This window comes from Malus domestica, chromosome 05 (assembly GCF_042453785.1).
Source record: "Malus domestica chromosome 05, GDT2T_hap1".
Classification (NCBI taxonomy): Eukaryota; Viridiplantae; Streptophyta; class Magnoliopsida; order Rosales; family Rosaceae; genus Malus; species Malus domestica.
Window position 1 is genome coordinate 44,652,778 of NC_091665.1, and position 23,927 is coordinate 44,676,704.

The following is a 23,927-nucleotide window of genomic DNA, read 5'->3' on the forward strand; positions in this document are numbered from 1 at the left end:
GGAAATAATTTATTCATCTCTGGGTGAATCGTACCCGTCAAAGAAGTTGTGAGATGCATCCAAATTGCTATCTTATGTGTGCAATAGTATGCCACTGAAAGGCCAACAATGTCGGCGGTTGTTTGCATGCTAGTTAATGAAGCAGCGGCCCTTTCACCAAAACAACCATCATGTTATTGCAGAGGAGACCCATCACCCAGTACTGAAGGAGAAAATTCCGCAAATGACGTGTGACACATTCACAATGTCTATCGATCTACTTGATACAACTGGGGTGGTCAGAATTAATGAAGTGGAAATTTCAAACTGCGGTGTATAATTGGGAGTCGCAGGTGAGTTGACTGTTGCATCAATGACTGGAAATTGCGGGTAGGTTCACGTTGCATCAATGACAAAAATAACAACAACAACAACAACAAAGCCTTTTCCCACTAAGTGGGGTCGGCTATATGAATCCTAGAACGCCATTGCGCTCGGTTTTGTGTCATGTCCTCCGTTAGATCCAAGTACTCTAAGCCTTTTCTTAGAGTCTCTTCCAAAGTTTTCCTAGGTCTTCCTCTACCCCTTCGGCCCTGAACCTCTGTCCCGTAGTCACATCTTCGAACCGGAGCGTCAGTCGGCCTTCTTTGCACATGTCCAAATCACCGAAACCGATTTCTCTCATCTTTCCTTCAATTTCGGCTACTCCTACTTTACCTCGGATATCCTCATTCTCAATCTTATCCTTTCTCGTGTGCCCACACATCCCACGAAGCATCCTCATCTCTGCTACACCCATTTTGTGTAAGTGTTGATGTTTCACCGCCCAACATTCTGTGCCATACAACATCGCTGGCCTTATTGCCGTCTTATAAAATTTTCCCTTGAGCTTCAGTGGCCTACGACGGTCACACAACATGCTGGATGCACTCTTACACTTCATCCATCCAGCTCGTATTCTATGGTTGAGATCTCCATCTAATTCTCCGTTCTCTTGTAAGATAGATCCTAGGTAGCGAAAACGGTCGCTTTTTGTGATCTTCGCTAAATTGCTCCGGTCATTAGTGTGGATAAGTATATAAATGGATAGAGATAGGAAAGCAAACACAAGATGTACGTGGTTCACCCAGATTGGCTACGTCCACGGAATAGAAGAGTTCTCATTAATTGTGAAGGGTTTACACAAGTACATAGGTTCAAGCTCTCCTTTAGTGAGTACAAGTGAATGATTTAGTACAAATGACATTAGAGTACAAATGACATTAGGAAATATTGTGGGAGAATGATCTCGTAATCACGAAACTTCTAAGTATCGGAGTGTGGTATCATCTTGACTTGCCTTATCTGTCTCATAGGTAGATGTGGCAGCTTCTCTGGAAGTACTTTTCCTTCATCCAGGGGTGGTATCTTTAACTGGTGGAGATGCACAAGGTAATGTATCAATTTCACTTGAAGCTTACTTGTAGTTTCAGGCTTGGTCAAGCACGATACAAACCATGTAGTAGGAGTCCCCCAAGTCGCCGAGCTAGGGGATTTGCTGAAAGAGGTGACAGACAAGGTAAGCAATCAGAGCTCCGGCTGATTGTTCACCTTCTCCCCATCTTGCAGCAGCATGAAGGATAAAGAGAAGAAAAATGAGAAGAGATGATATGGGATACTTTTGCTTTTGAAGAAGTAACTTTCCACAGGCTTATTCTTGAACTGAGCTGGAGGGTTTTCTGGTTTCCTCCAGAGTATAAGGCCGACTGAAGAATTTGAGGGTCAAAACAAGTCCATCAAATCTAGAGTACGTTCGACCTTGCTGATATGGGATACTTTTGCTTTTGACAGAGTAATGGATGGATCGGCACGTGTGCTGTTACGCTTGTCTCCACATGCTTCCTTGTATCCTTCGCACTTGCCCTATCTGTTCCTCAAGCAGATGCGGTATCTTCCCTGGCAACATAAGATGTTGAAGATGAGTACTCGAGAGCAATGCCAGGTAAGTAATCAGGTAAGGGGTTCCAGGCTGTCAGTTCCTGGCTGGGAGCTTGATTTCAAGTGCTGACTGATTGCTCTCTTTCTCCTTGTCTTGCAGGTAAAAACAAGGCCAAAGGAAAAGACAGGGAAAAAGCATGATATGGGATACTCTTGCTTTTAACCCTGATGATATGAGATATTCTTGCTCTAGTATAGCTTGTTTGCAAAGGTATTATCGGGGGGAAAGAAAGCTGAATATTTCGAAAGGCTTCGTTGGGAGTGCCCTCTCAGATATGAGGAAGGGTTGAGCATTTTTGCAGGTCTGCCTGTCCGTTGGGGATGGAGGTCGACATATATAGGAGTCTCCCTAACAACAAGTAGTAATGCTATTCCTTTACCTTGCTTGGTCATAGCACGGTAGTGGGAGCTGCCAGCTTCACATGTTTTAACTCTGTCAGAGCACTTTGAAAAAGTGGTATGTGGTATCTGGCTCTCGAGATTCGGAGAACGATGCTTCTTCGATTTTTGAGAAAGCAATCATGGTGGGGGTCTGGCTCTCGAGATTCGGGGAGCAGTGTCTCTTCGATTTTTGAGAAAGTAATCATGTTGGGAGTCTGGCTCTCGAGATTCGGAAGACGGTGCCTCTTCGATTTTGGAGTAAGCAATCTTGTTGGGAGTGTTTTCTCGGATGTGAGTAAAGGTTGGGCATGTTTGCTAGTCTACCTTGCCACGAAGCACGGAGGTTGACACACAGGGACTTTCCAATTATCCAGCAGTGGTACTGTTCCTTTACCCTTGTGGGTAATAATATGGTAGCTAGACCTTCAAAATTTATGTGTCTAAACTTTGTTAGTGCTGTTTCTTTGCTATTCTTTTACCTTTCTTGGTCAGAGCGATGTAGTGGGAGCTGCAAGCTTCACGTGCTCAACTTTGGCAGAGACTTTGACAAAGTTATCTGTGGTACCCATGAGCTATTGTTGCGTGTGGGAAGTGGGTGATTGAACAGTAAGATTCATGTGCTTTCTACTTTACCAGAAGTCTTCGACAGAATGCCCATAATTTCCGCAAAGCTAAGTGTGCGTGTGACAGGTGCTGACAAGGCTAGAAAAGAAGGTGCCTCTTCGATTTCTGAGATCGGCCCTCGTGGTCTCTGAGCAGCCCAACTTTTGAGAAAGCGAGCGCCTCTTCGATTGATTCGGAGAACGATGCCTCTTCGATTTTTGAGAAAGCAATCATGCTGGGGGTCTGGCTCTCGAGATTCGGGGAGCAGTGTCTCTTCGATTTTTGAGAAAGTAATCATGTTGGGAGTCTGGCTCTCGAGATTCGGAGGGCGGTGCCTCTTCGATTTTGGAGCAAGCAATCTTGTTGGGAGTGTTTTCTCGAATGTGAGTAAAGGTTGGGCATGTTTGCTAGTCTACCTTGCCACGAAGCACAGAGGTTGACACACAGGGACTTTCCAATTATCCAGCAATGGTACTGTTCCTTTACCCTCTCTTCGATTTTTGAGAAAGTAGTCATGTTGGGAGTCTGGCTCTCGAGATTCGGAGGACGGTGCCTCTTCGATTTTGGAGCAAGCAATCTTATTGGGAGTGTTTTCTCGAATGTGAATAAAGGTTGGGCATGTTTGCTAGTCTACCTTGCCACGAGGCACAGAGGTTGACACACAGGGACTTTCCAATTATCCAACAGTGGTACTGTTCCTTTACCCTTGTGGGTAATAATATGGTAGCTAGACCTTCAAAATTTATGGGTCTAAACTTTGTTAGTGCTGTTTCTTTGCTATTCTTTTACCCTTCTTGGTCAGAGCGATGTAGTGGGAGCTGCAAGCTTCACGTGCTCAACTTTGGCAGAGAACTTTGGCAAAGTTATCTGTGGTACCCATGGCAAACTTACAAGATTACTTAATCAATATATTAATATATTTAGTAAGCAATCAGTAGTGCTTCGCAAACCCTTGTTCTGCAATAATGGATTTTGTGAAAGGTCTGCTGAATGTTTTAGTTCTTCAGCTTCTCCTTCTCCAGCTCTGCTCTTCCTTGGACACCATAAAATTTGATCAACGCATCCGAGAAGGTGATTTCTTGGAGTCCAAGAATAAGACCTTTGTCCTGGGATTCTTTAGGCCCAAAATGTCAAACAACAGCTATGTCGGAATTTGGTACAAGTTCTCGGAAGGCATGGTTGTGTGGGTAGCCAACAGAGATAATCCAATCAATGGCAGCTCAGGAGTTCTTTCAATAGGTTCTGATGGAAACCTAGCGCTGCAAGCCGATACTAGCGAAGGCCTTATTCCTCTGTGGTCAACAAATGTTTCGATATCATCAGCAAGCAACGATAATATTTTTGCGCAAATTCTTGATTCAGGAAACCTTGTTTTGGCTCAACAAGGCAGCCGGCATGTTTTTTGGCAGAGCACTGATCACCCTACAAATATTCTTCTTCCGAATACAAAAATGGGGTTGGACAGAAGAAGTGGCATAAACCGGTTCCTCACGAGTTGGAACTCGGAAAATGATCCTGGGACAGGGAATGTTTCATTGAGAATTGACCCGTATGGATCGCCTCAGTTGATCTTGTACAAGAATGAGGCTAAATTGTGGAGGTCAGGACAGTGGAACGGGATTCAATGGAGTGGGATACCTGACGTGCCGAAGGATGTGTTTAAGATCAATTTTGTAAACAACAAAGATGAAATTACTTCGCAGTGGACTGATCTCGACCCTTCAATTTACTCAGTGTACACAGTAGACTATTCGGGAACACTCAACCTCCGAGCATGGCAGAGGCAGCAGCACCAGTGGGTTGTGCTTTGGTCGTCGCAATCTTATGATCACTGTAACAGCTATGGCAAGTGTGGTAAATTTGGCAATTGCAATCATACTGAAAGTGGATTCAACTGCACATGCTACCCCGGATATGAACCAATATCACCGCAGGATTGGGATTCGAAAGATGGGAGAGGTGGGTGCAAGAGGCAGCAGGGTTCGCGGTCCATGTGCAGGAGTGGCGAGGGGTTTGTGAAGATGAAAAATGTAGAGGTTCCAGACACTTCCTCCATAAAATTGGAGAAGAATTTGAGCTTGGAAGCGTGCGAGGAGGAGTGCTTGAAGAACTGCACGTGCTTGGCGTACGCGATTGAAGATGTGACGAATGGAGGGACTGGATGCATGACATGGTATAGAGATTTGATGGATACTAAGCAGTTCACAGTAGGCGGGCAAGATTTGTACGTTCGTGCAGATGCAGTAGTTTTAGGTACCTTATTTTCTAAGAAATTGCCTCAACTACATGCTTCAACTTCATACCATTCATGCCACTGTTGCATAAATTTTTCTTTTTTTTTTTTAATTTCAGCTCAGTATAAAAACAAGTCAGTAGGAGGGTATTTTTCTGGGAAAAGGCGACTGGCTATTATATTGGTAGTGTCAATTTCTGTCGCCTCAATGCTCATCCTCGCAGTTCTATGTTGGTTCAGGAAAAGGAGCGTGAAAGGTATACGAAAAGTTTCCTCTTCTTTCGTCTTAAATTTGTTTTGCAGCTTTATTTCGGCTCAAGTTTCATTTTCTTTCATCTTGGAAATTATAGCCTGAAATTTCAATGGAACTGAAACAGGGAGAGGAGGACAACCCAAATTTCTGAATGATCCCACTACTTCTGGTGTACGAAACTATGAAGATTCGCCAATAAAATATGAGGTTGATGAACACAGAGGAGAAACAGATTTACCTTTTTTCGATTTAACCACCGTGGTTGCAGCCACAGAAAACTTCTCTTCTGCTAACATGCTTGGACATGGAGGCTTCGGCACGGTATATAAGGTAATATCCCTGGAACATTTTGAGTATCTCAGCATTGTGTGGCTTCGGCATCTGTGTTATTAAGATTTTCGAGTCTGGACCATGATTTCAGGGATGTCTAGCTGAAGGACAGGAAATAGCTGTTAAAAGATTATCGAGAAATTCAGGACAAGGCATAGACGAATTCAAGAACGAAGTAATGCTTATTGCAAAGCTTCAGCATAGAAATCTTGTGAGGCTTTTGGGTTGCTGCATACATAAAGAAGAGAGGATGCTAATCTACGAATACATGCCGAATCGCAGCTTGGACTTATGCCTTTTCGGTATGCAATCTATGAATACATGCTGAAATTAAGAAATCCTAAACTTGTAGCTAATAGAAGCTTTTATGTGTTGTGTTCAGATAAAAACAGAAAGTCGTTGTTAGATTGGAGAAAAAGATTTCAAATTATCATTGGGATTGCTCGAGGCGTCCTATATCTTCATCAAGATTCGAGACTAAAAATAATCCACAGGGATTTGAAAGCGAGCAATGTTTTACTGGATGGTTCATTGAACCCAAAAATATCAGATTTTGGCATAGCAAGGATGTTCGGGGATGATCAAATTGAAGCAAACACGAATAAAATTGTTGGCACCTAGTAATTGTCTTCTCTCCCTCGAAAAAAAAAATTCCAGTAGAACCGATTTTTTTTTTTTACTGATATTGTGTTATTGCATGCAGCGGTTATATGTCACCAGAGTATGCTATGGATGGGTTATATTCCACAAAATCTGATGTGTTTAGCTTTGGAGTCTTGGCACTAGAGATCATTAGTGGAAGGAAGAACAGCTTCCAATTTGAAAACTCACCTCTGAATTTGGTTGGAATAGTAAGTAAACAAATAATTTTTTAGACGGTGAATCTAACTATCGAGTAGTCCAATTATCTAAAGATTGTGCTCAAAATTGTTTCAGATATGGGACTTGTGGACAGAAGGAAAAGTCTTGGACATAATTGATTCATCACTGAACCAGTCGTATTCGATTTCTGAAGTTATGAGATACATTCAGATTGGGCTTTTGTGCGTCCAAGAATACCCAACAGATCGGCCAACCATGCTAGATGTTTTGTTCATGTTGGGGAATGAAACGACTCTTCCACATCCGAAAAAGGCAGCGTTTAGCATGAAAAACAGTGGTCCAGATTCTTCAACGTCTAAAGGAGCTTCTTCTGTAAATGATGTAACAGTAACAATTATTGAAGCTCGTTGAGTTTGCACTTTTCTGGCTCTTATAGAGATTTTGCATTACTTCTCAAGTATTTGTACTCAAATCGAAATTCCTTGTGGAGAGAAAAGGCAATGCCTTTGAAATTGTCGATTCATCTCTGGGCGAATCGTACCCTGTCAACAAAGTTGTGAGATGCATCTAAATTGCCCTCTTATGTGTGCAAGAGTATGTTGGATATTAGACTTTAATCCAACGGCTAATAGGTCACTACAGTTAATAAGGATTGTTATGGAATGTAAGTAGGATTAGGGTTTAGTTATAAGCTATAACTTGCGCTCCTTGAAAAGATAATATTCTGGTTATTCTTGGAGAATAAGAGCTCCTGATATTATCCTTTTTTGTTTCAGATTTGGTAGATTATTTCCTCGTACAAAAAGGAATCCTACTGACATCATTATGGGAGGATGAATTAGGTTGTTGTTGTTTTTTTTGAACAAACGCTATTATCTACACTAAGATGGTGGGGAGTAGGATAAGCCTCACAATGGGGTTCAAATTCGCCTTTGGCACGAATCGAACCTAAACCTCTCACTTACCAGTGAAGAATAATATCATTAGACTGCAGTACTAAGTGGCAGGAGGATGCATTAGGATTGAGTTAGTATAAATACTAAACATAAGTCCCTGCACATACCACTAAATCACAACCCAAAAGAATTCCCCATAGGTGAGTGTGCAGAAGTCCTTGCTTGTGTTCTTAGTGTGCACGTGTGCTTGCTACAATTTGTGGCTTTCTGTGCTGTTGAGAATGGTTTCTCAAGGTTAGTGTTTCCATGGTGTTCTGATTCACATGAACATATTAGGTTTGAGTATGCCACTGAGCGGCTAACAATGTCGGCGGTTGTTTTCATGCTAGGTAATGAAGCAGCAGCTCCTTCACCAAAACAACCAGCATTTTTATTGGAGTTAAATATAACGGTGGAGACCCTTTACCACAGTATTGAAGGAGAAAATTCTGTAAGTGATGTGACATGTACTAGCGTAGAACCTCGCTAAAACTCCTAAGATATTCCGAAATGTTGCATGTTAAGCAACTATTGGCAGCTTGTAAAATGTTATTAACCACAAAAATTTTGCTTCAAATAAGTAGTTACCAATTTTCTTTCTAATGCATTGACATGTGGGGCATGTCAGAATTATTGGTCTCGATTGAAACGTAATTGAAGAGAAATTATACTAGTCTAGTTAGCTAATTCTATAAATTATGTGACAGGTACTATGGTGGGGGCTTAGCTAACAGAAAATTTGGCACAAAATCGAGCACAGTGACGTTTTATAATTCATACAATCGATTTCACTTAATGAGATAAGACTTTATTGTTGTTGTTGTTTATACTATAGTGGATGCTAGCTAACAGCCTTGGATTTGAAATGTAAATCCGTCCACCACATATGACACATTCACATTTATTAGAGTTTAAGAATGGAGAAGTTATCATACTAGTGGAGACCCATCAACCAATAATGAAGGAGCTTACTCTATAAATGACATAACCCATACAGAAGTAGAAGGTCGCTAAGGAGAGAACCAGACGTATACTCGGAAAGACCATCATTGAAACGAGAGTATGGTCATGTGATGAGTGAGATAATAATTTGCCTTTTAACTAGGGATCTAAGTTCTATATCTAGAACACTTATCATCTGTCTTGTTGTAAATACATGCTATAAATTGTGTGCCTTATAACTAGGGATCTAAGTTCTATATTTGCAATACTCATCATTTGTCTTGTTGTAAATGCAAAGATATAAATTATTTGCAACACTCGTCATCTATCACGCCCCGATCCGGACATGCATCCAGAATCGACACGTGACGTTACCAAATACCCGTATCTCTAACATGCCTCGCCTCCTAGACATGGGCAAAGCACAGCTCGAGATCCAACTGCGTAATAATTTTTCGTACACTTTATGGATGTATCTAACTTCGTTGTTAGACTGCCTACGTACCCTAAGCAGGGATCAAGCCATTCGTAGTTCGTCCTTCACTACACTCGAACAATCATCACATAAATCACTATGTCTCAACATAATACCACACAACCGGCAGGCAACATCACGAGGAACATTTGACGAAGTGCAACATAAATCTCTAGCCATATTGGTCAATGAGTCTAATCATAATGACAATGTTGGGTTTTACGGCTCAAAATTAGGATGATGCAAAAAATTATGTTTGTGTTACCTATTTGGTTTTGGTGTCCTATATTTGGGTTTGGATTTTGACTTCTTAGTTGGTTTCCTTGGTGGAGAGATTTTGTTAATTACCTATTTGATTAGGATTTGTATTTACTTCCTATTAGGATTCTTATTGTAACCTAAGTCCTATGCACTATAAATAGGACATTCGGGTTAGTGTGTTTTGTGTGGCTCATTCGTGTGGCAGTTCAAAACTGTTTGAGTGTAGAATCGGGCTGGAATTTTTTAAGCTCACTCTAGCTCGTCTTTCTTAAAAATCAAGTCAAGCTTAGCTCGCGAGCTCAAAAATAATTAAACAAGTCAAATTTGAGAACAATAGTGTTCGGTTCCGCTAGACTAATTTGCAGTCCTACATTTACTTATTTGTTGGGATTTGCTCGTTACTTCTTTTCTATAAAATTGTTTCTTGCAAGAGAAAAGCGTATAATGTTGACCAATCAATAGAATCATATGATTTTTCAAAATAAATAAGGCTCGTTTACAAGTTCTTTTAAAGTGTTTTTGGCGAAATTATTTTTGAATTCTAAAAGTGCTTCAAGTATATTCTGTAAGAAGCATCAGTTATGCGACTGATGCTTTTTGCAGGAAACATTTTAAGTGCTTATCTGAGATTCACTTGCATTTTGATTAAGGATTGGTTCCAAAACATTCTTATAAAAAATATTTTCAATTATTTTAAAATACTTCTAAATGAGCAATAAAAACACTAAAAATGAAAACAAAACTATGTAATAAGATGAGCATTTCGGTTAACACGTACACCAAATATTGTATTCAAAGGGTGGCATTGTTCTAGTTCCACATAATTTACTTGTCCACTTTGGTAACGTGAAGGAGAGGTATACCATGAATTTAAACTTTGACAAAAGAAAGCAAAAGAGTTAAATAAATTATTATAACACGAAGGAGGTTGAGAATTGTTTTTATCTACATGAGCTACTGAATACTGAAGTAAAATACCATGAACTAACTAAAATTGACCGTCACCAAGTTGGTTTGGTGACATTTTTCTCATTAATTTGGGAAGATGGTACTAAATTCATATCTTCTATCTCGTTGATCAAAAGAGAAAAGTTATGAGGCACTTTTGTAAGAACTTTTAAAATTACTGAAAAATGGTTTTTATAAAAATATTTTTGGAACCAATATTTGTAAAAATGCAAATAAATTCTGAAATAGTACTTAAAGTGTCTCCTATAAGAATTACTAGTTATGTGGTGCTTCTGTAGGAAACACTTCAAGTGCTTTTCAACCCGTAATTTTTTTCTAAAAATGTTTTTTGTCATTTTAAAATGTATTTCCAAACGAGCTCATAGTTGATTATAACATAAATATAAATATATTCTTAAATTAATGTATGATCATTATCTTCTATTCATATAAAACACACATAGAGTAAGGTAGCTAGCCACGATATACACAGTTGAATGATCCATTTCCAGTGGGACCATTCTTAGTTCCATGGGTCGATTTTAGTCGTTTCTCTTTGATGTATATTTAAATATACAATCAAGCTATTTAGACACACAAATTTAATTTACTTAGTGAAATACTCTTTAATATATGACGGTTTCTTCATATTAGAACTCACATATAACGTGTCAGTTTTCTGCATCCAAATAGTAATATGTATTAAAACATATTTTCCAGCCCCGACATAAGGTCCTATCCAATAGTAATGTTTAAACTAAAGATGAACAATTCCTCTTTAACAATAAACAGATAAAGTTTTTTTTTTCTTTTTTTAAACGATAAATCGATAAATTGAACAATCTGTCCTTATTGCCATCTATGAAATCTTGATCAAAATTAGGCTTTTATCTTATGTGTCTTTTATACAAGTCACATCATCCACCGTTTTTGTGCGTTAAAATATTCAAAGGCTGAGTGTCGTCACGAGATTTAATTATGCATGCACATCATTTTCCTCATGAAGTTTTTTTTTTTTTTAACAAGAAATGATAGCAATTTTCTATTAGTGAACAGTAGCAATTACTAGGTTACCCCATGGAAACAATTTCTAGTGACTAAATACATGATCTGGATGTAATTCGCACAAACGAGCAATAAAAATAATCCTTCATTGGCTACCACAAGCGTGCGCACACTAATACAAGCATTCTCAGTACAAATCTGCCACAAAGATGACAAGCATAACAGACTTATACCAACTCACCCGTAAAGTCACGGCCCTACAAACGAGACCACATCAATTATCGCTAACAAACAAAGCCAAATCAAAACTACCGATCACGCGCTGGTCCACATTAGTCACTAGGCCTCATCTTTCTCTAGGCCACATCAAAGATTCAAAACCACCCCTAATGAAGTTTATAAACTTATCAATTAAATGTCTTTATTAAATCTTTTGACAACAAAAAAGAAAGTATCATAATTAAGAAATTGATTTAATAACGGTGAGAGGCAGACCTTGCGTAGTTGCATTATAAATATGGAAGAAAACATTCGACGATAATCCTAACGACTAAAAAATTAAGCACGGATTGCGTCTCATTCAACCTAGAAAATAATAAACTATGCTCTTTTGTCAACCGTGACGATATAACCAAGTTATTAATCACGCTTGAATCAGAGTGTACACATTTCATGATGCTTGTGTTGATATCGTTTGTGTTTTCAAAACAAATTTGGACGGAGAACTTAAGGTCCATCGAATCACGTTTACTTGGAATGATTTGATCAAAGTTTAGCAGAGTTTGAGATTTTTTAACTACGTGATAAGTTAGTCTTACAATGTTTCACCTCTAATTAGTATAAAATTTCTCAAATCGACTCGCACATTATATGAAGATGAAAGTGATATATTCATATACTTATTTTTACTTCTCACACATATTTGTTAATTTTTTGTCATTAATCTTCTTTAATTCATTCAATTCAAAGCTAAAAATTAAAAAAAATATATACGAGAAATAAAAAAGAGCTATCATATTTATATTACTAGGTCGAGGATCATTGTGTCCCAAAATCCTTCCCCAACTTGGTTAGAAGACTTGTCAAACTTAATGTGAGATTTGTGCTTTCAAAAAATTTCAATGTGACTTCAATTTGTGATCGGAAGAAAGTTTTTTTTAAGTTTTTTTTAAGTGTCACTTCAATTACATAATAACATACGAGGTACAATTAATGTTCTGAATACATTAAAAAATCTATCGCGTCTTCAATTATAATGTGAAAATGACGTGGATAATTGGTTACGTGATAATAGAGGGAGGAAACACGTGTATTCCAAGGTGGCAAATGTTTACGGCTGGCAATGTTGACTCTAATAGGGGCTTTTAAGTAAATTCAAAATCAAAGTAATGGTAACTGTTGATGTTTTTCCGTGACAGTGATTAAAAGCAGACAACCGTTAGAAACGAAAGGAAAAATCAAAGTTACGAAAACACCCCTCTGTAGTATTGGCCAAAGACGGGACCTTTTTGTGTCGTTAGGTTGAAAAGACGAGTGAATGATGACTTTCTTTCTCCAATAAATAGAGATGCTGACTGGATAGATAATTTCAGTGACCAAGCAATTAACTTGGATAGAGTTTGCACAAAAACACAAGAAGAGTAAAATCCTTAATCCAAATATGTCACAAAATACCATAGACGCAACAAATCCGAATCAGCGTTTAGGGGATTTCCAATGAGAAAATACAAGTTTTGAGATGGAAAAAATCATATTTACATTTCTCATAGATGTAAATGAAGCTATACTCCAATGGGAATGTTAAAAATTTGAGATCCTATTTAATTTTTTTCTCTTTGATTAGTGGGACTCATGTAAAAAAAAATATACTAAATTTAGGTTTTTGTTTACATCTTTCGACGAATATGGATAATTCATATTTCGCCATTGGATAATTTTTTAGCAAAGAAAAGATATACAATGTCAATTTCAAGGTATTTTGAGAGACGCCCTTAAGAACAAAAACTTACTTACCATTATAATTGTTGAGTAATTTAAAATAAGCACCTACTGTTATGCGATTTATATTCCAATTATGCAAATAATTATTCAACGTTATGCGTTTTAAAATCGAATTATATAAAAAAACGCGATTAATTTGAAATACAGTAGTTATAAACTTATGGCATTCCAAAATTTGAATAATCCAACAGGTGTATTACAATTGTGCGTTTCTTTTTTGGCATGAAAATGTGTACTAATGTGTTGTGAGTGTAGGATTTGGTGGTGAAAGTCTCTCTCTCTCTCTCTCTCTCTCTCTCCCTCTCTCCCTCTAGCTCGAAGTCTCGAAGTCTCGAAGTCTCTGTCAAAGACACACTCCACCAGTAGCACGCTAAAACCTTGTAAACCCTTTTTCTTCCATTTCATTTCTTTACCGAGTGACGCGAGCGAGCGAGCGAGTTGAGAAATGGCGACTCAGTTCCCGGACGATTTCAAGTGCCCGATTTCCCTCGAAATAATGTCCGACCCTGTTATACTCTCCTCGGGTCACACCTTTGATCGGGCCTCCATCCAACGCTGGCTCGACGCCGGTCACCGCACCTGCCCAATTACCAAACTGCCCCTCCCCGACCACCCTTCCCTCATCCCCAACCACGCCCTCCGCAGCCTGATTTCCACTTATACCCTTCTCTCCCCTGCCAAATTACAACACCAGTACCACCACCACCACCAATACCATCACCACCGCCAGCAGCGCCACTCCCAGCCCCAAAACCCAATATCGACGCTTACCTCTCCAGCTTCCACCCTCGAGTCCAAGCTCGAATCGCTTGACCAGCTCACTCGCCTCTCCAAGCGCGACGCCGACTTTCGCGCCAAGCTCACTGAGTCCGGCGCCGTCTCCACCGTCCTCAAGTGCGTCGACTCGGAGGAGCCCCGCCTCCAAGAAAAGGCGCTGACTTTGCTGCTCAATGTCAGCTTGGACGACGATAACAAAGTGGGTCTTGTCGCCGAGGGAGCAATCGCTCGAATCGTGGAGGTACTCCAAGGTGGGTCCCCCAACAGCCGTGCCGTGGCAGCGACGATGTTGACGAGCTTGGCAGTGGTGGAGGTCAACAAGGCCACAATCGGGGCATACCCGTGTGCAATTCGGGCTCTAGTTTCGCTTCTCAGGGACGGCAAAAGTCGAGAGCAGAAAGAGGCGGCCACGGCGCTTTACACCATCTGTTTGTTCCCGGATAACCGGCGGCGGGCTGTGGAATGTGGGGTGGTGTCGATTTTGATCCGAATTGCTGAATCGGGCCTCGAACGGGCGGTTGAAGTTCTGGGTCTTTTGGCAAAGTGCAAGGAAGGTAGAGAAGAGATGGAGAGGTTTAATGGTTGTGTGGGGATTTTAGTGAGGGTTTTAGAAAATGGGAGCTCCAGGGGAGTTCAGTATGCCTTGCTTACTTTGAATTTGCTTTGTTCTTATAGCGAACGAATGCGTGTGGAAGCAAAAAATGAAGGGGCTTTGGCAATTTGTGTAGGTTTGGTTGAAGATGATAATGAAAGGATTGGAAAAAATGCTTCTAATTTGGTTCAGATTCTCAGTGGGAACCAATCCATGAGGTGAATTGTGAATGGAAGTCCAAGAAATGGTCGATTTTGCGGGTTAGAATGATCAGCGTCAGGGGAGGTGAGTTGCGTTTTTGGTTTATTGTTTCTCCTTCTGTTGCGATAGTATTATGTACAAAAGAAAAAGGATTTAGATTTTTGTTGGGACATCGTTCTTCGTTTCTTGTACATTCTGAATAAGAAAATGTACACAGATGAGATGGATTTCTGTTATTGAAGTTTGGATTATGAAAGTTTTACATTGGTAATCTGAATTGTAAGTTGCCTCAGCTTATTGAATTTTATTGGCTTCCAAGAAATGGATTCCTCTGTCCTATCTTAGATACTTCCGTGCCAGCTCGTAGTTTCCGAATACTGTCTACTTATGCATCTTTTGTGCTATGAACTTATAGCTCGAGATTCAATTTATAGTATGAAATCGTATCCAAATGATTAGATTCAACGGTGATTCTCGGATGCGAACACTAGTGTTTAAACTAGTAAACCAGTCAATCAACAGTTACGGAAGTGTTCGTATGGGATATGAATGATGAATCTCTACTGTTGGATTTTCCATAAATCAATATATGATTAGGATTGTAGAAAGTTAAGGAAAGTGCGGTCAGTGACATATTTTTAGTAATGACGAGATCAAGAAGGTTGCAAAGGGAAAGTATTTTACAAGTTTTTTCCATGCTACCTTCTTTGGGTATGTATTGGTGGTAGTTGTGGTGATCAGAAACATTTATGTTTCTCATATGTCTTTATGTAAGAATGCTTTCATATTTCCGATCAAAGGCGCTTCTGATTGTTCTGGTGCCTTTACTCTGGGGAGCATAAATGGCCGAGAAGTTGTTTCTCTTAAGATGCTTCTTACCTAAGCTCAGTTTCGTTTGTGGAGTAACTATTGATACACAGACTCGGGTCTTTGTATGCTTTACGTCACATGATCCTTAATTTCTTATAGGTGTTTATTGGATTCTCCTTTCCTAGTTATTTTGTTCGACAAACTTTTAATATCGTCAGTTTTTTATTTGGGATTCCTATGCTTATATGGGTAGTCTGTGTCCCAAGGCAGCTCAGCTATGTATCCTAAACCACTGCTTTCATAGTTATTCTGAAGAATACCACTAGTTGACTTTAATTTTGGTGTGTACATGACGTAATTTAAAAGCTACCGCATTTTGCTGCAGTTTCTTCTAAAATCGAGGGTATTTCTTGTTAGAAATTTTGTATTTGGTCCATTTATTGTAATCTAACTGTAGTTTTCTTAATTATTATCCTTTAGGCTTCGTTTGATAGGGAGGATTTTCAGGCATAGGCAATGATCTTTCTGTGTTGGCCTCTCGTGCATGTTTCTGATGGCTGCGCTACTATGGCAGTCTGCTCAAGTAATTCATATCTTTCATGTGAGTCGCTAGCAAGTTAATAAATGTCATTACGTGAACTGTGTTCAGTATTTTAGGGTGTGTTACGAAGGCTCCTTGCATATCTGTCTTCAGCATGAGGTCAGGAATGCTGAAATGGATACATTCCACTGTATTTTGTTCTTGTGCAATACTGTCTGTGGATGAGGAGATGAGGTAACTGAGTTTCCGGCGTTGCTTATGATGTTGGTTTATCTGATACAAGGTGGCATCCCTCGGCCCCTGTTTGGTCGGCACCCAGAGGGGCATTCCCTTTCGGGACCTAAACCTGGTCGGTTGTTTAAAGTTTCATTCTTCTATTTTTTTCGTATTCCTTTCCTGATAAATGTTCTTCTTCTTCTTCTTCTTCTTCTGGCTTTTGAAGCAGCATATATAAAAATAGGAGCTTGTGAAATACTTGAATTCATGGACAGCCGCCTCTATCTCCTTCGCAAAGTCGACCTTGTTTTATATTTGTCCAGGGGCCCTCAATATTTGACGAATGATTTTTTTTTCCTTTTTCTCTAAAGGGATCAGCTGGTGGTTTTGCCACGGCAGTCCACCATTTCGCGGGCTAAAAAGACTCATAGACATTTCAGTCTTCTCTTAACTATCACCGTATGATTCACTAATGTTAAGAATCGATAAGTATGTAATTCGTCCTCAACCACTGAGTCACCCATGACAGTTCTATCTTTGGTGGGGGCAGTCGCTATTGCCGGCCTTCCACTTATCCAAATAAATGTATGTAATGTATGGATTGTGGAATTTGTACAATTACCTCTATGTAGGGCTTGTAATTTAGAAGACCACACATGGTGCAAAATTTAGTATGAAGTTGACATTGTACGAAATTGGTACGAGACGACATTACGCGAAATTAATACATGAAATTGATGAGAGATGTTTGTTCGTGTTGGAGATTTACATATAATGCCTTCTTGTGTTCTTGTTTTGTTTTTGCTTATTTAGTAAAGTGCCATTTATGTGGATTTGAACTTGTGAGCATACATTACGAGGAAAATCTCAAATTTGGGTACAAGTAGAGGTGTATTTTTCCGTTAATATCTTTTTGTTCATGTCATGTGACGAAAAGAGTTACTGAGGAGGAGACATACCAGGTTACATCACCGTAGAATGTTGCGGTTCTGATGGCATTGTTCTTTTTTTGATGGCTCTTGTTGGGTCAATTCTGAAACACGCGAATAATTTGACCGATGACAGTTTTGGTGGCTGATCAAACGATTCAAAGTGAAGGATTGCATCATTCCAATAGTTTGAACACTCGGATCATATCAGTCGTTTGACTGTGGCAAAATAGGAAACTCTCTGATTTTGGTCCCAACTAACCCCCATTACGTTGACAAAAAAAACTAACCCACATTACCGAATTATCTCCTGTGGTCTTCACTTGTGAACAGTGGCCCCAAGCTTCAAACAAACACCAACAAAAGCCAAAACCAAAGCCATAATTATGGGGTAGTAGATTCAGGTGGCATTTCTGCATTAGAAAGTTGAAATGGAGTTTTTAAATTCAAAAGTACTAAATGAGTCATTGTCTATCTCTAGTTTTCTCTTCAAGAAGAAGAAAACTTTTGGTAAGACAGCATGATCAGATTGTACTACATGAAGTTGGATAGTGCCCAAATACGATAGGGTCTAGTATCCGACCATCCAGCTGATCATATTGTCTTATCTAAAGTTCTTTATACTCTAACAAGCAATGCTCTTCTCTTCTCTTGGATATTATATTATATGATGAAAGGGCAATGTCATTTTGGTTTGGAGTTCAAATTAGGGTGGTGCTATCCACAACCCTACTTTTACCTCTCACACACCCTTTGTAAATTTTTACTGTTTTGATTATCTTTAATTCATTCGATTAGACAACTGAAAATTGAGAGGCATGTGTACACTCAAATTAAGAATAATGCGTAAACTGTATGAAATCGATGAGGGCATGGAAGGAATCATCAATCATGGAAGATTGGAAATAAGAAGAGAAGCACGCTTAAAGACAAGAGCCATCGATGATGCCCTCTGTTTCTTCAGATGGTTCCCTCTCCATATTATATGCATTCTCTAGAGAGAGAGAGAGAGAGAGAGAGAGAGAACTTAACAGCAAAGACACTCACTCATCATTTAACCTTTGCCACATTTTTCATGCCAAAATCATTTCGTTTTAAAAAGGATTATAGTTAATTAATTAAGACGTAAGATGATAAAACATTTTTCCTGTCAAAATTTGCTTTTAGGGCATTCAAACACTCCACCGTCATGATATCTGGTTTGACCACTTGAAACAAGCATATCGTGGAAGATTTTTCAGTGTGATTAAAATACACGGTAGTACATCACGTGTTACCCAACAAATGATTCTAGTCATAATGAAAAATTTCTCCATATCGTGAACCCTCATGAAAAGGAGAAACTTGCGAAGTCTTATGTTCTCGAACGACCAGACTAAGTGGATTACCCAACCAACTTATAAAAGAAGGTTACTATAGGGCGGTGATTTTATTTAAGGTTAAAGAGACACTCCATCTAATCTAAAGCGTTGGATGAAAGAATTTTTCCTGCACGTGAGTGTATACTCCTTTGTTTTATTAGACTGAAAGATCTTGTGACAACTAAAGACCCATTTAGTAATTTTCTTTTCCATTTTTTTTCATTTTTATTTTCTTCTGCCTAACAAAAGCTTTTTGAAAACTTTATATAGAACAGAGGAATCAATGTTAGTGAGTGTTTGTAAATGCTTTTAATTACTAAAAGCGCTTTTAGTTAAAATATTTTTAAATTCTAAAAGTACTTCAATTATTTTTTCTTGATTCACTTGTATTTTTATTGAAAGTCTGTTTGAAAATATTTGCATAAAGTTATAATCACAATACGTCATAACGAAGCCTCCAAACTCTTCTCCTGCAGACCTCCACCATACATTGCGTCATCAATGAGCAAAGCAGAAAGTTAAACAATATATAATATATACACATATATATATATATATATATATATTTCTAAAGTACACGCAATTTGTTCGATAATGTTCCAAATTATTTGGATAACAACAAAGGAACGAGGAGAGTATTAATTTAGACCAAGATGGTTGGGCGGCTCAGACATTTTGTAACCTTTGAATCTGGGCAGCTTCCTCTTCTTCTGGGCTGCTTCTTCTTCCAATTTACAAAAAGTATTGGTCGCACATTTCGGGAAATATCCATTTTTTTATTTAGAAATTGAATTAGTTAATTATTTGAAATATATTTTTCTTCTTTTTTTTTATATTTATTTTATATTTTACGAGCTTCTGGAGGCATCGACAAAGTCAAATATCCCTAATGGTGTACCACATTATAGTCAAATATATTCATATATATTGTATTTTTATCGTAGGCACCTGACTTTTCTGCAAATTATGTTTAAGCACATTGCACTCTATCTTTAAAATAATAACAATAATAATACACCACTATATTATTTTTAATTTAAGGGTGGAGCTATTCACCTACCTTTTTTGATCTTTCACGCATCTCAATTTTTTGTAGTCGAATCAAATGAATTAAAGATGATCAAAAGAGATAAAATAACAAAGGATGTGTGGAAAGTTAAAAAAAATGTGTGTTAGATAGCAAATTAACAGCACCCTAAATTAATATTCAACCTTACTTATTTATTACACACAATAATCAACTATGGGATGGATTTGTGCTAGAATACTTGATATTGTCAAAGTCAAGCCATGTGTTTTGATCAATACGTTTTCAATCTATAAAAAAAATTATTTTGAAAATGAAAATTTTGAGTGAAATTTATTGATTTTCTATTATGAATGACATACGACTTACGTTATGAGGATTATGTTTCCAGTATTAAGTATCTATTTATACTATAGTCGGAACACGAAATGCACCATAAGAAGAAAAAAAATTGAAGAAAAAAAAATCAAGCATGTGATAGAATAAGGTAGGGAATTGATTTTCGTTACACTTTTTTTTCTCTCCCATGCTCATTTTCGTATATTTCTTGCCTTTAGAGTGAGCAAATTAAAAAAGAATCAAGCGACAAAAATAAAATATATATGAATATAAGGAGAAAAAATATATACAAAAATCATTTCCGAGGTGTATATTGGAGAATACTAAGAATATTATGGGGTAGATAAGTATTAAGTATGACATCAACAATACCACATACATTACGTATCAAGAAACACGGATCCACTAATTGATAGAGTAAGCTCTTCATTAACAAAGTCAAATAAATTTCATTTAAAATAAAATAAGGATTTTACTAAATACAAAATAAAATTAAGGATTAATCCAAGTCTTTGGACACACAAAGCTTAGGCTTAGGATGCGTTATAAATAGGGGTCCCCCCCAATGGTTGGTGCACTCCTGTCAAAGCTTCATTCACTCACAAACACCAGCGCACGCACAAAAAAGAAACTCTTCCATCAATGGCCACCAAAATCTACATTGTGTAAGTTTCTCTCTCGTCTCGTCTCTCTCTCCCTCTCTCTCTGTCTCTCTGCATGTTGGTGCTGAGTGATTCATTAACATGTTTTAGTGCCAAGAGTGGAAGATACATGGTGTTTCTGGTTGCTACCATTTTATGCTCTCTGAGTTTTTTTCATTGACTTGTATATGAATAAAGATGAAACCTTTTCTGGGTTAATCAGTGTTTTTATTTCCTCCCATATTGTGATTTCTGGGTTTTGCTTATTTCATTATATTAAGTAAATATGTATGATTTTTTATGAATAAAGGTGAAATCTCTTTTTCTGTGTTGATCAAGTTTGCTTCTTGGGAGGTGATGGATTGAGTTGTTGTGAGATAAGTAATTAAAAAGATTGGCATTTTGATTGAGATGGTTGGTGGGGAATTTGCATTGGTATTTTGTGTTGACTTGTTTTTGGGATGAACATATATTGAAACATTTATTTGTAAATGATCACTCCTTAACATCTGCTAAGGTTAATCAATTTGGTGTTAATTACTTTACTTTGGGAGTGCTAATTTGTTTCCTTAATCTTCCTTAGGAAAAGAAAATACAACTTTCTGGGAGAATTTCCTCTTGTTTAATCAAAGTCAAACTTAAAGAATCCGGGGAGAAAGTATTGCAATTTTTGTATCGTCCCATCGATTTCAGTTTATCATCCAGTTCTAAAAAGATTAGGGGAAATTTATCTGCTCTCAAAATAAGTGAGGTTGCGGCTAAGGGCCTTAAGTGTCTAGCTTGTATTCTTCTAGGTATTTTTAATGTTCTAAATTTCCAATTATTTGTGTTCTTGCTCCTGGTCTTGAGTGGGGTGAGGGTAGTGGGAGACAGAGGCCTGTTTTTCTTCAATTTTCATGATCGATGCATGAAAGTGAACTTTACGCTACCGTGTGTATCGGTCAATAACTAGAAAAGGAGGGATTAGTAATTGGAATAGATTAAAAGACTTGAGGTTTAAAGGATATTGTGCTGATGTCCAGTAACAACCGCAAAGTGATTGTGATATCTGACCTACCTTTTGAAATCATAAACCGAGAGAGAGAGAGAGAGAGAGAGAGAGAGAGAGAGAGAGAGTGAGAGATGCACGGCCTCTGCTTTCCTACTTTCCATGGTCCCAGCATGCATCATTTTATGCATCTTTCTTTCTGTTCATATTGATATGCATGTTAGTTCCTTTCAACATATACATTTGCTTCTGAACTGTTTTACATTTCTTCTATTTTACACTCTTGTGAAATGATCAAACACTTAATCATACAGGTGAAGTTTATGGCTCTTTGAAGGTAGTGTAATCATGTTTTGTCATTGGCAAGCTTGGTTCAGAGCTTCGTCTCCCATTGGTCATTGTCCTACCATATTCTTTTGGCCAGTTGAATAAAAACATTTTTCGTTGTAGTACTACAGAACTTTCATTTTTACACCACATTTATTCGATTATATCATGTAATGAAAGAATGCGCAAGCAACTTCAAGGGCAAAATCATGTTTTGTTTTTGTTTTCGAAGAAGATTGTTACATTTTAGCACCAAATGTTAACTGCTATTACAAATTTGAGTTAATTTTAAAATATTGTTATGCATTTTACAGGTACTATTCTACGTACGGACACGTTGCCAAGTTGGCACAAGAGATACTGAAAGGAGCTCAATCTGTCGAAGGAGTAGAGGCCAAACTATGGCAGGTACGAAATTGTCACTCTCTTTCATCGAATCAACATGCTAAATTATCACAGCTACAGAAAACATTTGTTAGCCAGAGTACTATTTTGGCTACATTAATTTTGTTCTTAGCAAGTTATCTCAGGAAATGGTTTGTTTTTTTCTTTCTTTTTTTACCCCTTTGAGAAACATAAACGTTCCTTTCACATTTTGGCAACGACCAATTGTAGACTTGTAGTTTATCTCAAAGCGGCACCTTCTTTCAAAATGTCTAGTTTGATCTTTGATGTATAGAAACTAAGGTTCTAGAATACATAGATGTCCAGAATCGCTAGCTTACTTAAACCTCACATTTTGGTTTGCGCAGTTTAGATGTCGGAGAATCACGTAGTTTTGGATAAAAAATAAGCTGACTCGAGTTTGTACTGTTCATGATGATTTGGGGATTTGTCTTTTAAAGGGATATTGATTTCTCCCCTGCAAAATTTCAACGTGATTAACCCGGTTCAATATACTTGGCCCCCTTAACAGGTACCAGAAACTCTGCCAGCAGAAGTTCTTGCAAAGATGGGTGCACCACCAAAGAGTGAAGTGCCTGTAATTTCACCTGAGCAACTTGCTGAGGCTGATGGGATAATCTTTGGTTTCCCTACCAGATTTGGAATGATGGCTGCACAATTTAAAGCATTTTTTGATTCAACTGGAAGTTTATGGCACAAAGGCGCACTTGCAGGCAAGCCTGCTGGACTTTTCTACTGCACTGGATCTCAAGGTGGTGGACAAGAGACTACCCCGTAAGTTTTCAGCTAACATGAGTATTTCTTTCCGTTAGGTGTCTTGATGTACAAGAATAAAACGAAAATGGATTTCTTGAACTGTTCTCGTTCTATCCCTATGGCGTTGCTCTTTACTGAAATACTTGCGATGTGATTTTTCTTCACCTGTTTTTGATTTATTTGAAACTGTGCAGCTTGACAGCCATTACTCAGTTTACTCACCATGGAATGATCTTTGTCCCAATCGGATACACGGCCGGAGCTGGCATGTTCGAGATGGAGCAGGTCAAGGGTGGCAGCCCCTATGGTGCGGGAACTTTTGCTGGGGATGGCACAAGACAACCTTCTGATCTAGAACTAGAAATTGCTTGTCACCAGGGAAAGTACTTCGCTGGCATCGCGAAGAAGCTTAAGGGATCTGCCTGATTATGATGATATATTAGACAATCGCTGTTTAGCATTCTATACTTGCATTTCTTTTGTTCTTGATTCTGAGTCCAGTTTTCAATTTGCATTTTCGTGTTTTCGTAAAGAATAAATTGCTTTGTCGAATGTATTTGTTGTAACAGGTTTTATATCGAATAAACTGTGCCTATTACTGAAGATTAAAGTTTGGATACCTTATACAATGTAAAATTTACAGGAGAATAGGTCTCTTACCGGTTGCTACACCTTTCATTTTAACTTGGATATACCATTGGCTGTGGGAAGTTTCACATTCGGATATCAAATGAGGCCAGTCCTCCCATGTAAAACAGAAGTTATCCCATGAACGCTAAGGTGATGCAACATAGCTTTGAATCTGGTGAGCTATCCAATCCAATACACAATCATGGCCTAAGCCTCAGCATTCCAAACAACGTAACTTAGAA

At 38.3% G+C, this 23,927-nt stretch overlaps 3 protein-coding genes across 4 annotated transcripts; all 3 read left to right on the top strand.

Moving 5' to 3' along the window:
• The first annotated feature begins 3,834 nt into the window (after positions 1-3,834).
• On the top strand, positions 3,835-7,340 carry LOC103434657 (G-type lectin S-receptor-like serine/threonine-protein kinase At1g11410). The gene is made up of 7 exons (XM_029103263.2): positions 3,835-5,193; positions 5,293-5,430; positions 5,551-5,756; positions 5,848-6,058; positions 6,139-6,376; positions 6,460-6,607; positions 6,693-7,340. The coding sequence occupies exons 1-7, from the start codon at positions 3,906-3,908 to the stop codon at positions 6,987-6,989; spliced, it is 2,526 nt and encodes an 841-aa protein (XP_028959096.2). The 5' UTR covers positions 3,835-3,905; the 3' UTR covers positions 6,990-7,340.
• A 5,963-nt stretch (positions 7,341-13,303) lies between these two features.
• LOC103434643 (U-box domain-containing protein 8-like) lies at positions 13,304-15,037 on the top strand. The gene has a single exon (XM_008372999.4). The coding sequence runs from the start codon at positions 13,591-13,593 to the stop codon at positions 14,734-14,736; it is 1,146 nt and encodes a 381-aa protein (XP_008371221.2). The 5' UTR covers positions 13,304-13,590; the 3' UTR covers positions 14,737-15,037.
• Positions 15,038-20,446: 5,409 nt separating this feature from the next.
• Positions 20,447-23,665, top strand: LOC103434645 (NAD(P)H dehydrogenase (quinone) FQR1-like). 2 transcript variants are annotated; one of them, XM_070822875.1, is made up of 5 exons: positions 20,533-20,603; positions 21,882-21,904; positions 22,209-22,302; positions 22,811-23,073; positions 23,250-23,665. In XM_070822875.1, exons 4-5 carry the CDS (start codon positions 22,847-22,849, stop codon positions 23,479-23,481), a joined length of 459 nt encoding a protein of 152 aa, XP_070678976.1. In that variant the 5' UTR covers positions 20,533-20,603; positions 21,882-21,904; positions 22,209-22,302; positions 22,811-22,846; the 3' UTR covers positions 23,482-23,665. The 2 variants fall into 2 exon arrangements, with proteins under 2 accessions (XP_008371222.1, XP_070678976.1); XM_008373000.4 differs by lacking the exon at positions 21,882-21,904 and having other exon boundaries at positions 20,447-20,603.
• Positions 23,666-23,927: the final 262 nt, after the last annotated feature.

Coding starts and splice junctions, on each gene's coding strand:
- LOC103434657 (XM_029103263.2), top strand. CDS start 3,906: ATGGATTTTGTGAAAGGTCTGCTGAATGTTTTAGTTCTTCAGCTTCTC. Junction 5,194..5,292: donor TGCAGATGCAGTAGTTTTAG/GTACCTTATTTT, acceptor TTTTAATTTCAG/CTCAGTATAAAAACAAGTCA. Junction 5,757..5,847: donor GCTTCGGCACGGTATATAAG/GTAATATCCCTG, acceptor CCATGATTTCAG/GGATGTCTAGCTGAAGGACA.
- LOC103434643 (XM_008372999.4), top strand. CDS start 13,591: ATGGCGACTCAGTTCCCGGACGATTTCAAGTGCCCGATTTCCCTCGAA.
- LOC103434645 (XM_008373000.4), top strand. CDS start 20,581: ATGGCCACCAAAATCTACATTGT. Junction 20,604..22,208: donor GCCACCAAAATCTACATTGT/GTAAGTTTCTCT, acceptor TGCATTTTACAG/GTACTATTCTACGTACGGAC. Junction 23,074..23,249: donor GGTGGACAAGAGACTACCCC/GTAAGTTTTCAG, acceptor GAAACTGTGCAG/CTTGACAGCCATTACTCAGT.